The sequence below is a fragment of the Stegodyphus dumicola genome, chromosome 3 (assembly GCF_044657685.1).
Source record: "Stegodyphus dumicola isolate Sdum_Otavi_A_Nest chromosome 3, ASM4465768v1".
NCBI classification, from domain to species: domain Eukaryota; kingdom Metazoa; phylum Arthropoda; class Arachnida; order Araneae; family Eresidae; genus Stegodyphus; species Stegodyphus dumicola.
In genome coordinates this window covers 202377704-202392317 of record NC_140770.1, presented here as the reverse complement: position 1 = coordinate 202392317, position 14614 = coordinate 202377704, and the positions used below count along the sequence as shown (strand labels likewise).

The 14614-nt window shown below is 31.1% G+C and overlaps 1 protein-coding gene across 1 annotated transcript in view; it reads right to left on the bottom strand.

Annotated features, from left to right (window-relative positions):
• Positions 1-5487: 5487 nt before the first annotated feature.
• LOC118187858 (uncharacterized) overlaps positions 5488-14614 on the bottom strand; it is an 82136-nt gene continuing 73009 nt past the window's right edge. The window contains exon 10 of the mRNA XM_035358141.2: positions 5488-12521. Within this exon, the coding sequence (XP_035214032.1) occupies positions 11715-12521 (807 nt within the window). The 3' untranslated portion in view covers positions 5488-11714. The remainder of the gene's footprint in view (positions 12522-14614) is intronic.

Below are 14614 nucleotides of genomic sequence, written 5' to 3'. Positions count from 1 at the left end.
TGTTCTGTTTCTCATAAGAATATCCCCGCCTAGAGAGTGGATAACAGAGGGATTCTAGGCGTCACTTATAGGGACCAAAGGCGTTTACGGAGAACCTTTGTAATAAATTTACATGTTGGGTTGGCAGAGGGACAAGGTCATCTCACCTTGTCAATGACGCCTGGAGTCCCTCTATTGTCCTCTCTGATCTTATTTGGCTGTTAAAAGTAAGTTAAGGTTTCCGAGTAATTAATTATACTCGTAAATATTCTTAAAAAAGGTTTTAAACCTGGCTTTAAAACTACTAATGTTGTATCAAAATTTGATAACATTCCAAATACGATCCAGCGCAACGCTTGGATTTGCCGCCCGGGGCACAAACCCCGGCTTGCCCCCCCGTAGATCCTGGACTGTACTTTACATAATTATAAGATTTAAACTGCATGCTTAAAACTATTTTTTATGCAATGAAACACTTCCATGTGTCATTCATTCGTTTACGTTCCTTTTGTAATACGTATTTTCAAAACTTTTGAAAAAAAAAAAAACTTTCCTTTTGAAAAGGAAAATAAACTGTTAATCTAAGGGTTCACTATTTAATATTTTAAAGTGATAAGAAGAAGAAGCATTATCTACCCATTATTCATGCTAGAAACAATCACTAGTGAATTTTACATTGCAGTTTTGGAAGAATTTGTCATCAGCTAGCGTTGGAGGATTGACAGAGTATCAACCAGTTTATGCAAGAGAGAGCCCGACGACATCGCAAAAAACTGGGGCTTCGCTTTCTCGATGCATACTTCGAGAACATAGTCATTGTGCGGGATTATTCCAAATTTGTTGACGCAGGCATGAATTGGCTTCCATATTCGCTCGATTTTGACTCCTTTCTGTGGGCTACATTTAGAAACACTGTTTACCGGAACCCTTCCAACACTCTGGACGAGCTTGAAACATCCGTGTGACATCTTAATCCATTTCCATTGAGATACTACAGGATTTTATAGCAAATTTCATTGTTCCTTTGCGCCACCTCTATACTGCGAGCGGTGGACATTTCGAAAAGATTTTGATGAGACGGCAAAGACCTCCGGAATAATGGCGTTAATGACCAGCACAATGCCCTGCCCCTTCTAGAACTATTTTTAAAAGTTACTAATTAAATTCTGAAAACGGAACTTATACAGGTAAGTTATAATTTTTGAAAAATACTTAAATGCAAGGTAAAAATTTATATGTTAAAGCAGAATAATAAGATAATCAGCGAATTTAATCAGAAAGCTGACGAGCTGGTAACAAGTGCAAGTTACCAAAAGCCGGTATTGGTATAACAATAAATATAATAAAACAGAACAAAATGAATAACCATAAGCACAGAAATATACAGCTATAATTTACAACGATTCTTTGCTAAGAAGACATAGGTCTTTTACTATTTTTTACATCAATTAAAATCATAATTATAAATGTTGATAGCTGTATTTAATAAGCTTCGCTGCTTGATAAGAAAATTTTTTGCAAGGCAACAGAAATAAGTTCTAATTTGACAACAATTTAATTCTTCATGGACCTAGCTGTTATGTACGTACAAAGAGGCATTCGTAATTTGGCGTAAAAGCAGACTGCTCTAACTCCTGTGTGGAACAGCGTTAGACACGAGGTTAGCCTAGGTTTGAGACCCTACCCATAATCGAATAAATTCCAAATTAACTTTGATGAATGATCTAATAATTATAGGTATTATTAATTTTTTAATTAATTATATTTCAGGTTATAAAAGAAGTGACTAGATATTTAAAGAAATAAGGGAAAGCTATCGCGCATATGGAAAGCCACACAAATAATATAAGTAATTAAATTTCTGCTACAATGCTGGGATTTAATATTGCCATAAGCCATTTACTATTATCTGCACTATAATAATTATAATTATAGTTCTATCGGTACTATAGCTATCGTTGACAATATGGATAGTTTCAGTCAGCCAGTATAGCTTTTTCCGCAAATTCTTCTTTGTTTGTAAGCAACTTTCTGCCTTTGTATATGTTTTTGTTTAACTATTGCATATTTGAGCCTAGTATTTTTACAGATAACTTGTTTGTTTGTACCGTACTCTCCTACTGTTCATATGCAGTTACTTGTTTTTTTTTCCTCTCCCTTAATTTTATAATAGCAAGCATTATTATTCAGTCAGCAAATATAGCATTATCCATATACTATGTTACTAAGTTCTATTGTACTGTATGTTAGGGCAGCTCTTTAACATACCAGAAATTGTAAATGTTAGTTTGGAATCATGTTAGTTAATTGCATTGTACTATCTATTGCTGTATGAATCTGTCAAATTTTTAATTAAAAAGTAAATATTATATATATGTAGGATGAAGTTAGAATTAAAATAGGGGAAGGCAGTGACATTTTAAAGTTATTTAATAATGAAAGAATAAACATGACTGTGGTATATACAAAATGAAAGGAAGTAAGATAAAAAGTTTGATTCATCATGAAACGAAATTATATCGTCAATCAATGTTCTTGAGCGGCATGGTTCAGCTCCATCCAACACCACGTTCTCACATCATCGGAATGCAAGTCTGTCCATTTCCTCACACAGCTTGAAGAAGTATCTCGCTGCTGTCGCTGTTGCCAGATTTAGGAAAAGGAGGACGAGTTCTAGGAGCGAATTACCACATATATTATATAGCACATAGCATTTGTATATGTTCTTGTTTACCTATCGAATTTTGAGCCAAGCATTTATACAGTTTTTATGTTGATTTGTTTGTACTGTACTGTATTTTCTACTGTTCTTACGCATTTTTCATTTATCTACTTGTTTATAAGAAAATAATTGTTGTATGCTTTTCTTTTTATATTATATTAGCAGGCATTATCATCCAGTCAACAAATCTAGCATTATCAGTACACTATGTTACTATGTTCTATTGTACTATATGTTCAACTGTCTTATTTCTGTCAGCTCTTTACCATACCAGAAAAATTGTAAATGTTAGTTTGATGGCATCATGTTAGTTATTTATTTTGAACTTATCTAATGTAGTAAGAATTTGTCACGTTAGCCTGCATTGGGCTCCCAACTATTTAGCCAGTTTGTATTGTACAATTTTTTTTTTTTTTTTTAATGAATGTAAGAACCTTATCCTACTGAGCCGACTACATCCTACTGACTTGCAAAATCTGCAAATTTGAGCTATATACACGAATTACATAAACAAAATATTTAACTTGCAGACTTTGATCTATAGATTTTGTGCTATATCTATAGATTATGGACTATAGACTTTTAACTGTGAATTCTGAATATAGATTTTTGTTGGAACTACAAACTACTCTTCATCACTACTATTTCTTTTCGTCGCATATTATGTTCAAAATTCCGCATATATTTTAAAGAGTTATGTCATATATTATGTTTAAAATTTTTTTATTACATTCAAAATTCTGTACATTCATAATTATGCTATTTTATACACTAGGCTTCAATTTTTTTATTACATTCCAAACCATGCATCATTTCAAATTATGTATTCATTTCAAATTATGTATTTATTTCAGTTATGTATCATTCCAAATTTTGTATTCATTTCAAATTATGTATCTGTTTGCTAATATCAATAAACGGCTGGGATCACATAGTGGGGAGATGGCGCTAAACCAATTAACCAAAAGGTAAAGGTGTGGTGCCTGTCTTCCCCGTTCCTAAATCCTAAATAATTATAATTATAGATTCTAATTCCAGACTTGGAAATACTCATCATCTTAATATGAAAATTTTTTTCTAATTGATAATAAAAGGTGAGAAGCTGTATAATTTAAATTCCTCATGGATTGTCGTGGTCTCCAAGTGATGGATTTCCCCATGGTCAAGCAGCCTGTAGACACGGCTCTTGGTACCTCAAGGATAAACAAATGCTCCAAACTATCTAAAAGCCATTAAATAAGCAAATCATGAATGATAACATACTACTAATCACAGCAGCTTTAAAAAAAGTTCCCAAGCCCCAAAATAACAATAAATAAATTCCTAAAATGTATCAATACAGGATTATTATGACTACATTTTACATAGCTATCCTAGCTACATCCAGGTGCTGCAAAGGTTTTTATATGGTTTAGAAAAAAGAAAATCTTGGACCATCTTCAAATACTGGTAGTCTAGATTTAAAATTCTGGATTATGGAGCATTAACAGCCATATGAACCTTCAGCCAATCATGGATAACATCAATACAAGTTAACATAATTTTTTGGTCATAAAAACACATGCATCCCATGAACACAGATATTATATGAAAGTTTATTTTTCCAAATCTTCATGGGCATTGATAGATGTTTGATGTGAGCACATTTTTTTGAGATCACATTGAGACTCAACAGTGTCACCTATTCACTGCTTTAACTACTGTTTAGGATGATACAAATGTCTTGCCCTTTTATCTACCCCAAAAGAAAAAATTGTAATGTTATGTTATGTTACCTGAGAGAACATCAGAGGCATATTATTTAAATCATCACAACCAATTAACATTAATGGCATAGCATTCCAGAACATCAATGGTGTATCATTCCAGCATATCAATGGTACTCCATTCTAATCTTCATAACAAAATGGCCAGTATGGTAATCACATGTGGTCAGTATAGCAAAGCACCATCTTGCTATAAAATGAAATCAAGAACTTGTCTTCCCAGTTGAATCTCAACAACCATACAGACAGCATATCAGAATGAATGAGCCCTGTAACTGGGATCCTATGAAGAAGTCAAACGTACAGCACTTGGTTATAGTGTAGAAACATTTAACTTCAGAGATTCACATTCCTATTAGAGTGTGGCTTTTGGACTTCTGTGATCCAGAACTTCAAATTATGCCTGTACACACTGCCTTGTAGCTAAAAACTTGGCTTTATCAGTGAGCATGAGTCTTTCTGCAAATCTATCAGCATGCTTGCAAATTCAGCAGAAATCTTTGTTTTAGTTTGTTGGTAGTTTTTAGCATGTATAACACATGCTACAATAATGTGTACAGTGCATTAAGTTGTTTGCTGGCATGATACGTGGATTTTCTGAAGCTTTGTAGGTAATCCACACTAAATTTTCTATGGGATGCCTTTATAAGAAAACGCCATTATAAAGGAGGCCTCACCCTTACGCAGGGTGCTCACAATTCAAAATAATAGAAACCTTCATAAGGGTGCCCCACCATAAAGTGCTAGCAAAATTATGAAGACCACTTTCTAACTTGAAAAAAAGCAAATTAAATTAGAGTGTGAACACCTTTATGGAAGTCTGATTTTCATTTACATTATAATTTAGGTTCACATATTTACCTAACAATTTTTTTTCTTAATAAAATTTGCTCGATAATTTTTTATTTAAACTATATCTTTACTGTTCTTATTCAAAAGTTTAATCACACATGCTCAAAGTGACTGAAGAAATTTGCATTGTTATAACAATGTACATACGGAAGAAAAAAAGAGCATGAGCTTTTATTAAATGAATGCTTTTATATTTGAAATCTGTGCACTGCTTATTCCCATATTTACTTTTTAATTCATACTTATAATAAGATTTTTTATATAATATAATTTAATATTCATCAGTAACAAATAAAATACATTTATAATGGCATCACTTTTACTAAACTTCATTGCTCAAATAATGAAAATTGGGTTTTTTAATTCAGGTAATATGTATGATTATTATGCATTATGAATTTATCTAAATGAAAAGAGCAACAAAAGTATAAGCGATAAAAATTAATGCAGAGGTGTTTTATTATCTTGTACATATGCCTCAAATAAATAAACACTGATAATTTAAAATGATTCAGAAATTGACTTTCAAATTTTACAGAATTAATGAAAACTTATGCATTTGATATACAAAATTAATATAAATACATACAAAATTCAATCATTAACATTTAATATTTATTTACATAAAAACATATTTTTATCAGACAAAAGTGTTAAAGTTGAGTCAGCTATTTGAGTTCATTTTTACTAATAAAATCCCCAGTAATTAAGATACTGAATTTGTTTTTCTTTATAGGAGGTTTAAACACACACAATATCCTTCAGCTGTTCCAGGTTTGCTGTACAATTGCCAGTTATTTTGGAAATATAAAACAGAGTGAAGCATTAGACAAATTTAATTGATTTTAAAGAGACAGTTCCTATCTCATATTCAAGAAAATCGGGAGAACAAGATTTTCATCACTGCTAGGAACAGAATTTGGCTGCTTCTGAAAATATTTAAATATAGAAATATTTTTCATATAAAATCAAGAAGTTTATTATCCATAGCTTATTAAAGGATACTTTATTAATTACCTTATTAAAGAACACTTTATTAGTTGGACTTTTTGTTACACCAAATCCATATAAAAAGTTAAATTTTATGTTTACAGAATCCTCTATCCCATAAAAATTACCTTATCTTGAGAGAACTTAGGACTAGGAATATAGAAGTAATATTTGAAAAAATAAAATCCACAGCCATCTAATTTTTTTAATATGCTGTGTATAGGAAGGAAGTGTACAATTTTAAAAAGAGACAAATTCTTCTACAAACAGTAAATTTAATTCTGATTAAGAGGGTAAAAGAATACTTATATTCCTTGAAAAAAGGGAGATCTGCATCCTTTGAAATGTAGAGATTTTTTTTACAAAACTAAAGTTGTAATTTATTTAGCTTTCAAAAAAATTATTTGCAAAAATGCTCCCATTCAATAATTTTTAATAAGTGCAGTTTTCAAAAATAAAGGTGAAAATGTGAGTGACAACTTTGCATCAAGTTATATATTTGCAAAAGTTTTTAATTTGTTATATGCATGCAATATTCATGTTACCGTGAAAGACCAAAACTGGAGAATTTCGACTTTCACCGGAGAATGTCAACATTTATCAAAATGTCGGTGAAAGATCAAATATTGTATTACATTTTTGTACATTTGGACCCTCACTGGTGTATGTCGACAATCACAAATATGCTCTGGTGTAGGTCGAAAGGGAAGGAGTAGACAAAGAGGCAACTGGCTGTTTCCCGCCAAATCCTTTGTTCTCGGGAGGGGGGGGGGGAAGTCAGTCAACTTTGTCAGTCTTACGCAAGGTTTGATGGTGCAAGCAACATTTTTTTAATTCCCCCCCAGGATATCCTAATTTATACAGAATGGATACAGCAGTGAATCGTGATCTTTTTCTTGAAAAGTTAAATGCATTAATTGTTGGTAAACGAGAAGACAATTGTTTTTATTTTTCTCAAGAAAAGTACTCTAAAATACTCTAAAAACTAAGTGCAACACATCTTTGGATTACAGACGATTAAAACGTTTTGACATTTTAAAAATTAATGACGAAGAGAAGTTATTTGTACCATTAAAACCAGGAGAAACGAATATATAGTATTATGTTACCAATGAGGAATTGTTCAGTATACTATATGAAACTCACACCAGAATAGGCCACGGAGGAAGAACACGTATGCTTAAAGAGTTGCAAATTAAATAAAAAAATATTACATATGAAGTTATAATTAAATTTATGCAAATAGTGTCAAATGAAACACAGTGCACCTAAGAAAGGTATTATTGTGAACTCAATGATCAGTTCTGAGTTAAACTCAAGATGTCAAGTTGATCTGATAGATCTGCAGTCAAACAGACATGGCAAATACAGTCAAAAGTCATTAATTCGGACACCCATAATCCGGACCTCAAAGCTACAAACTTTCTGCGCATGAGTCATGCACGTAAGACCTTTACGGCTGCGAATATGCGTCTGCACATGCCCAAAATATGTTTACGCATGCGCAGAATGTATGCGTTAATGTATAACGGATGGTATAAGCTAAAATTATCTAATTCAGTTAATGTTGCAGATTGTGTTGTTCCTTAATCTTCGAATTGGATCCGGCTTATTATTTTTTGCAGACTGTTAGAGCAATTTTATAAAAGTAAGCTTGAACTTTCGATTATGTCAAATAGAATTTCTGATATATATTTACTAATATGTAAAGGATCTACAAAGCGAAAGTATGTTTTGAAGTCCATTAAACAAAAAGTGCAATTGCTGCAAAAAATGGATAAAGGCATATCCTTTGTTTATTTAACCATTCCGAAATCTGCTTATCAATTTCACGCTGCTCTGTGGCCGTGGGGGGGGGACGCCGCGGCACGCAATGAATTGGAAGTTGATCTGTCAGCACTATCCTTATCTTCAGGGCAGATGTTTTTATTTTATTTGGCTTATAATTCCTTACTAAATGTAGTATTTCATCTTGATGTACTCTGTCTTTGTATGATTTAAATCAAATTCCTCGTCATTATAATTCACTTCCGATAGCAAAGAAAGTAAAGTAAACAAATAAATATTAAGCTTTTTTTTGGTAAATTTTGATACCCTTTAGATCATAATTGTTCTTTATTTCATAAATTACAGTTTCATATTTTTAATTTTATAATTTCTGCATGCAATCTTACCAGATTTAAACTGATGACCTATAATCCAGAATCGCCAAAGTCCCGAAGAGTCCGGATTAACGACTTTTGACTGTATAAGTTCATAATGGTGTATCAAGATCATTTAACTAAGTTTGCTCAGCTACGACCTTTGAAAACTAAGAGATCTGAAGAAGTAGTGTATCACGTTCTTGCAATATTTTTAACATTTGGCACTACAGCAATATTGCAATCAGATAATGGTAGCGAATTCAGTAATCAAGTCATATCCCAAATGCGCGCTATGTGGAAAGATGTTAAGATAGTTCATGGAAAGCCTCGTCACAGTCAAACACAAGGCTCAGTTGAAAGGGCCAATCAGGATATACAGAATATGCTAACTGCACTGATGAACAATAACGATACAAATAAATGGAGAGAAGGTTTACCCTTTGTTCAATTTGGCAAGAACACTACATAAGAATACGCCAAAGTCCTTATGAAGCCATGTTTGGCATTAAAGCAAAAAGAGGCATAGCATCGTCTTTTTGCCTAGCATACAAATCGCAAATATCGAAACCGAAGAATAACTCAAAGAAATTGCCAATACTTTTGAAACCGAAGAACAGCTTGAAGAAGTTAGTAATATTTCTGAAAAAAATTTGAGCGGCGGTCATACCAAAAACCATATTCCAAAGAAGAGAACTTGCAATCTACCACGTCTTCACATCAAGTTCTGACTGAAAAACACGAGTTGATTTCTATAAAAAGAGTGGCTGTGAAAGAGAATCTTCAACTGCAAGCAACAAAAATGTTACGAACCTCACAAAAACAATTTCCTCCTGCTCAAATTAGTGATACTGTATGAATACAAGTCCAAGATTTCGACCGTGGTTGCACAGATAACCACAGTGTATTAGCGGTTGTTGTTAGAATAGAAGACTCCGACTTCTGTAAACTTGCAAACAAAAATGGAACCCTTAAGCAGCTTTGCACACAAAAGCAGCTCATAATTTGTAAAGAAAAGCTACTTTCCATAGATGAAAAGCAAGGCTATACACGCTGTCATTGTAAAAGGAAGTGTTTTACAAATAAATGCAGTTGTAAAAGCAAGTTCCTCTTGTAAAATTCAAAGTGTCACAATAGTTTAAGTTGTTGCAATAAATAAGATTTGAATCACATAGTTTAGTAAGTTTTTATTACTATTATTTTATTTTCTTATTTAGAACGTATTGTATATTAAGTAAGTTTTTAACTTCTATTATTTTCCTTTCACATTTTGAATGTACTGTGTGTTTTAAGTTCTTATTATAAGTCTCAAGCGTGTTTTCTCGCTACTGAATTAAGGAGAAGAAAACATAATATTCTCATATGTTCAACATTCACCATTAGTACATGGTGAATGTCAACATTTACTGGTGTAAGTCAGAAATAAGAGTATTTGGAAAATATTTGGATATACACCAAGCAACTATGTGAATGTTGACATTCACTGGTGAAAGTCAACATTCTCTAGATTTCGGTGTTTCACCGTAACATTCATATTAAACAAAATAATTTTCATTTTGCGAAGATTCATCAATGTGAATATAAGGACTATAAAAATAATTTATTTCTTTTATCTGTCTTTAAGAGAATACAAGAGATCCTTTTAATCCAAGATGTTTAACATAAGTACTATGTACTAAGAAATTTTTCTAAAAATGTTTAAACATTATTTAACATAATTGTGAAAATATGCTTATATACAATCATTGTTTCAAAAGAATAAATAGTAAAGTTAAATTAAATTTAAATAATTCTCTTGTGCCAGTTCTGCAAGGAATGAAATTTGAATTTAACAAACATTCTCTATTCGTAAAAAGCAAATTAAAGTTAATTACATTTTAAATAATGAAATTTAATTGCAAACAAATAAATGAATTTAAATGATATTGTAGATTGCTGCAAACTAATCTACAATATCATTTAAATTCTGAGAGCATATGTAAATCAAGTGCAAGTATTTATGTTAAATAAATGCATTTAATACTTCTAATCTTTTATTAATATATTCACAGCTTCATATATTTTTGCCAGCATTTCATTCATGTGAATCAAATTTGTATTAAAAAGAATAACAAAATACAATGAGTTGCAATAAACTCATTGTAAAATACAATGAGTTGCAATAAATAATAAACCAGCAAAAATATGATATGTATTGCACTTACAGGTTGCTGCCCACTGGTGACAACAAATACAAAGTTTCAGCTCTAAACACAAACTGAATGCCTTAAAATAGAGGAACAATATATGATTAAGGAGAGAATTTACATCAAATGCAGTATTTTTTAAATGAATTTTTGAAGTACACAAATTTAACACTATCAGAAATTTCACTAGAAATTTATTTAGTGCAAAAATTCTTTTCAAGAACATTTTATGCTCTCTATTTGTAAAATGACTGAAGAATTTAAAAATGTAAAAAGGCTTATTTTGTAAATAGGCTTCAAAGCCTCAGTTTCTTCAGTTAGGTTTCTCATATTAAATGGTTGTTAATTACATAATAATCAGAAAACATTTAGAAAAACTCGGAAAACAGATACATGGATATGGTTACACAAACTTATCAGGTCGTCATTAAGCCCATGAAATTTTTTTTATCTATCTCACAAAATGTATTTAGTTTTCGCAATTTAAATTAATACCAAATCGAGGTATTTCACCAAACATAAAATTTGTTACTCAAGAAATTTCACATACTTAAAAGTGTGGTATACTTCTCTTAAAAATACTTACTTTAATCAGGTTCAAACCTATCAATAAGGGAGTGGTAGGACTGGACACTATCAAAGTTCATAGAAGCAACAATAAAATCATGTCAGTGATGAAACAAATGAGTTTTAAAATCTCAAAAGTTAAATATTATTTCCAAGATATAAATATTAGACTGAAAATATACATCGAAAATTCAATCAAAACTCTCTTGAATTTAATACATATATGTAATAATTTAGAAATGTTGATGTTGTAGTTGATGCATAACGAAGAACTTGCAATCATATAAAAAACATGTAAATCCGAATACTAACTTAAATTTGCAATAATCCCTTCACTCTTCATCTTTTACATATATATATATATACACTCAATTTTTTAATAATTCCATGGATAACGGAATTAAATTATGGCAAAATATCTTCAAAATACTTATATATTTTCCAATTTAAAATACACATACGCTTAAACAGATAAAAAAATATATTTGAATGCAAGGTAGAATAGAGAATTTCAATAACAATCAGGTGTATCATTCATAGAATTCTTAATGTCAGTTTCTTTAGCAGCAATTATGTCTTCTAACAAAGATATTGAACAATCCGAAAAATTTTCTAATGATTTATCATCATTAAACAAAAGAGAATCAATCTTTACAGACCAAAGATGAATCCAGAATGAATTAATGGGACAAGATATTGTTTTTAACTCTGCAGAAGAATTACTAAATTTACAATCAGAGATTTTATCATAGTCTGGTGGTCTTGATATGCTTGTAATCAACTGAGCTGTTGTTGAATTCATCACATTATCAATTCCTGCAATTTTCTCCTCCTCACTAAATTTAAGCATAATACCTGAAGGGTTTTCATTAGGCAGTATCACATTTTCTTCTTCAAATGATATGAAATCTTGTGTAAGTCCTAAGCCCAGCAGTTTCTTACGAAGCTCATGCATAATTGTAGCAGCTTTATATTGCACAGATGGATCATAATCATGTATAGCAAATAATAATGATGAACCAAACCCTGACTGACACAGACATTTTATATAATTAAGTACATCCTCAGGAGATGATACAAGTGGAAAATACATATTGCAGTCCATTAGAGATTTCCACGAGTCTAATGCAATGAGTTTTAGTTCTAAATCTAAGCTTTTAACAGAAAAAGTAAAAATACAGAACAACCTTTCTTTGCATATTAATGGCATATCATCCCATTTAGAACGCATCCAGTGAAATAAACATACCACAGATTCCCTCTGGACAAAGAAATCTGGATCATAAGCATAATTATATAAAATCTTTACAATATTAATCTGAAAAAGAAAAATTAAGATTTAATTTTGTACACCAACATCAAGATTTTTTTTGACATTTACAACAAAATTTCAATTTTTTATAAAATCAAAAATAATTGTTTTGAGTACGCTTTTGCCCTTTATAAAATAATAATTTATAAGCGAGTCAGAGAGTTACAGTTCTTTGACATAACTTGTATAATGTGAAACTTTTTTTTTTTTTACTTGAAAGGCATGATTTTATAATTTATGTTTTTTGACATTTAAACTTCCCATGTACTTTCCCACTCAATAAATCATAAACCAAAACAAGCCTTTACAATTAGTGGAAGAAAAAATATAAAAACGTATAAATTTTGAAAAGAGAAAAAACATACAAGGTACAAATTAATCAGGGGTAAAGAAGTTCAGGGTACAAAGAACAGAATTAAATTTAGAATATGAGAACCAATTAATCACATCCATGTCTACTCTTTAGGCTGGCTACCAATGAATAAACATGACACAAATATCAGGTGTGAGATTAAGATAGCTATTAATGACATAAAGAACTCTGGTAGTTTTTAATATTTTCCTACCACCGCCAATTATCTAAATTTAGCACATATGTTATAATTGTGAGCCAATTTCAGTTTATGGATATTTCATCTTTTTGACAACATAGAACTTCAAATTAATTACTAGGTTCATTGATTTTACAGATATAAAGGCAAAAACTGTCAGATTTAAAAGTTCACCTAATTAAATGGCAGCTACAGGCTTATTTTCTTATATATTGATTCTAGACATGTATTTCCAGTTATAAATTTGGTTAAAATAAGGTAGAGAATTCTTGTCATTTTTTGGCAAAGATTCCATAAATACAAAATCTGAACTTTTTTTATGATAGCAATACAACAAGTTTAATCAGAAAAATATTCATTATATTTTCATTAATTAAATACATAATGTTTTATACCTTTAAAGCAAAATTTACAGAAGTATCAAAATTAATATTTTCTCTGGGACAGCAAAAATTTAATAACTTCAATATAAAGTCTATAATCACCAAAAACACAACTTTTGTTTTGTAGCTGCTCTATAATTGTCACAAAACGTTTTAATATGTATCACTCTCCTAACCAAGGATGTCTGCCAGAATCATTTTTAGATCTGAGGCATGACAATATTTCAAGCATTTTTCTAGGTGACCTCAATGCCCAACACCATTTATGGAGGTGTTCAGTTACTAATAATAGAGTTGATGATCTCTTAAAACAGTCTCTCAGCAGATAACAGATCCCACTTGTTTTTGAATAACAACTCTTATATTTATTGCTCATTCAGCAACAATAGTGCTGAAACCCTGGACATCCACATTTGTAAATGCTGATTTATACTCAATATGCTAGTGGACTGTCCTAAATATCATAGGCAGAGATCATATACCAATACTGATTGAGATTAAGAGTAAAGGATTGATTCCTACTGTTAAAGAAAGTTTTTGGAATTTTATAGAGTAAACTGGCTGGCTATTTTGGAATTGACTGAACAGGATTTTTGCGATATCAGTTTTAATGATGACCTTAAGGCTGATTGAAATTTCTTTAAAGACATTGTTATTCATTGTGCTAAACAGTCTATTCCTAGAGGTAATTTTATACAGCCTAGGAACTTGTACTCATTTGGTTCCTCTGAAATCACAGCTTTAATTTGAACAAAGGAATTTGCTGTTTCACAGGACCTTAAAAATTCTAATAGTAGCGACCATAGAATCAAATTTAACAAAAGTAATGCAGAGCTTAAATGAGCCTATGCTATCAATAAAAGGAAGCTTGGAGTGAAATGTGCAGTGATGTTGAGGCTAGAGCATCTAACTCACAGCTGTGAAACCTTGTAAAAGCTCTATGTAAAAAATGTTGTCAAATGGAAGTCTGTAATACTATAATTGATCCAAATGGACAATTACCGCACAATGATAAGCTGCTGCTGATATTCTAGATGGCTATTACAAGTTAATGACCAAACTGACGTTAAAAAAAAATGAAAAACTGATCGAAAGGATTGAGAGACTTATGCCTCATTAATGCTGCAGCTCAGGCATTGGGGACTTGATTTTTAGAATTGATTTC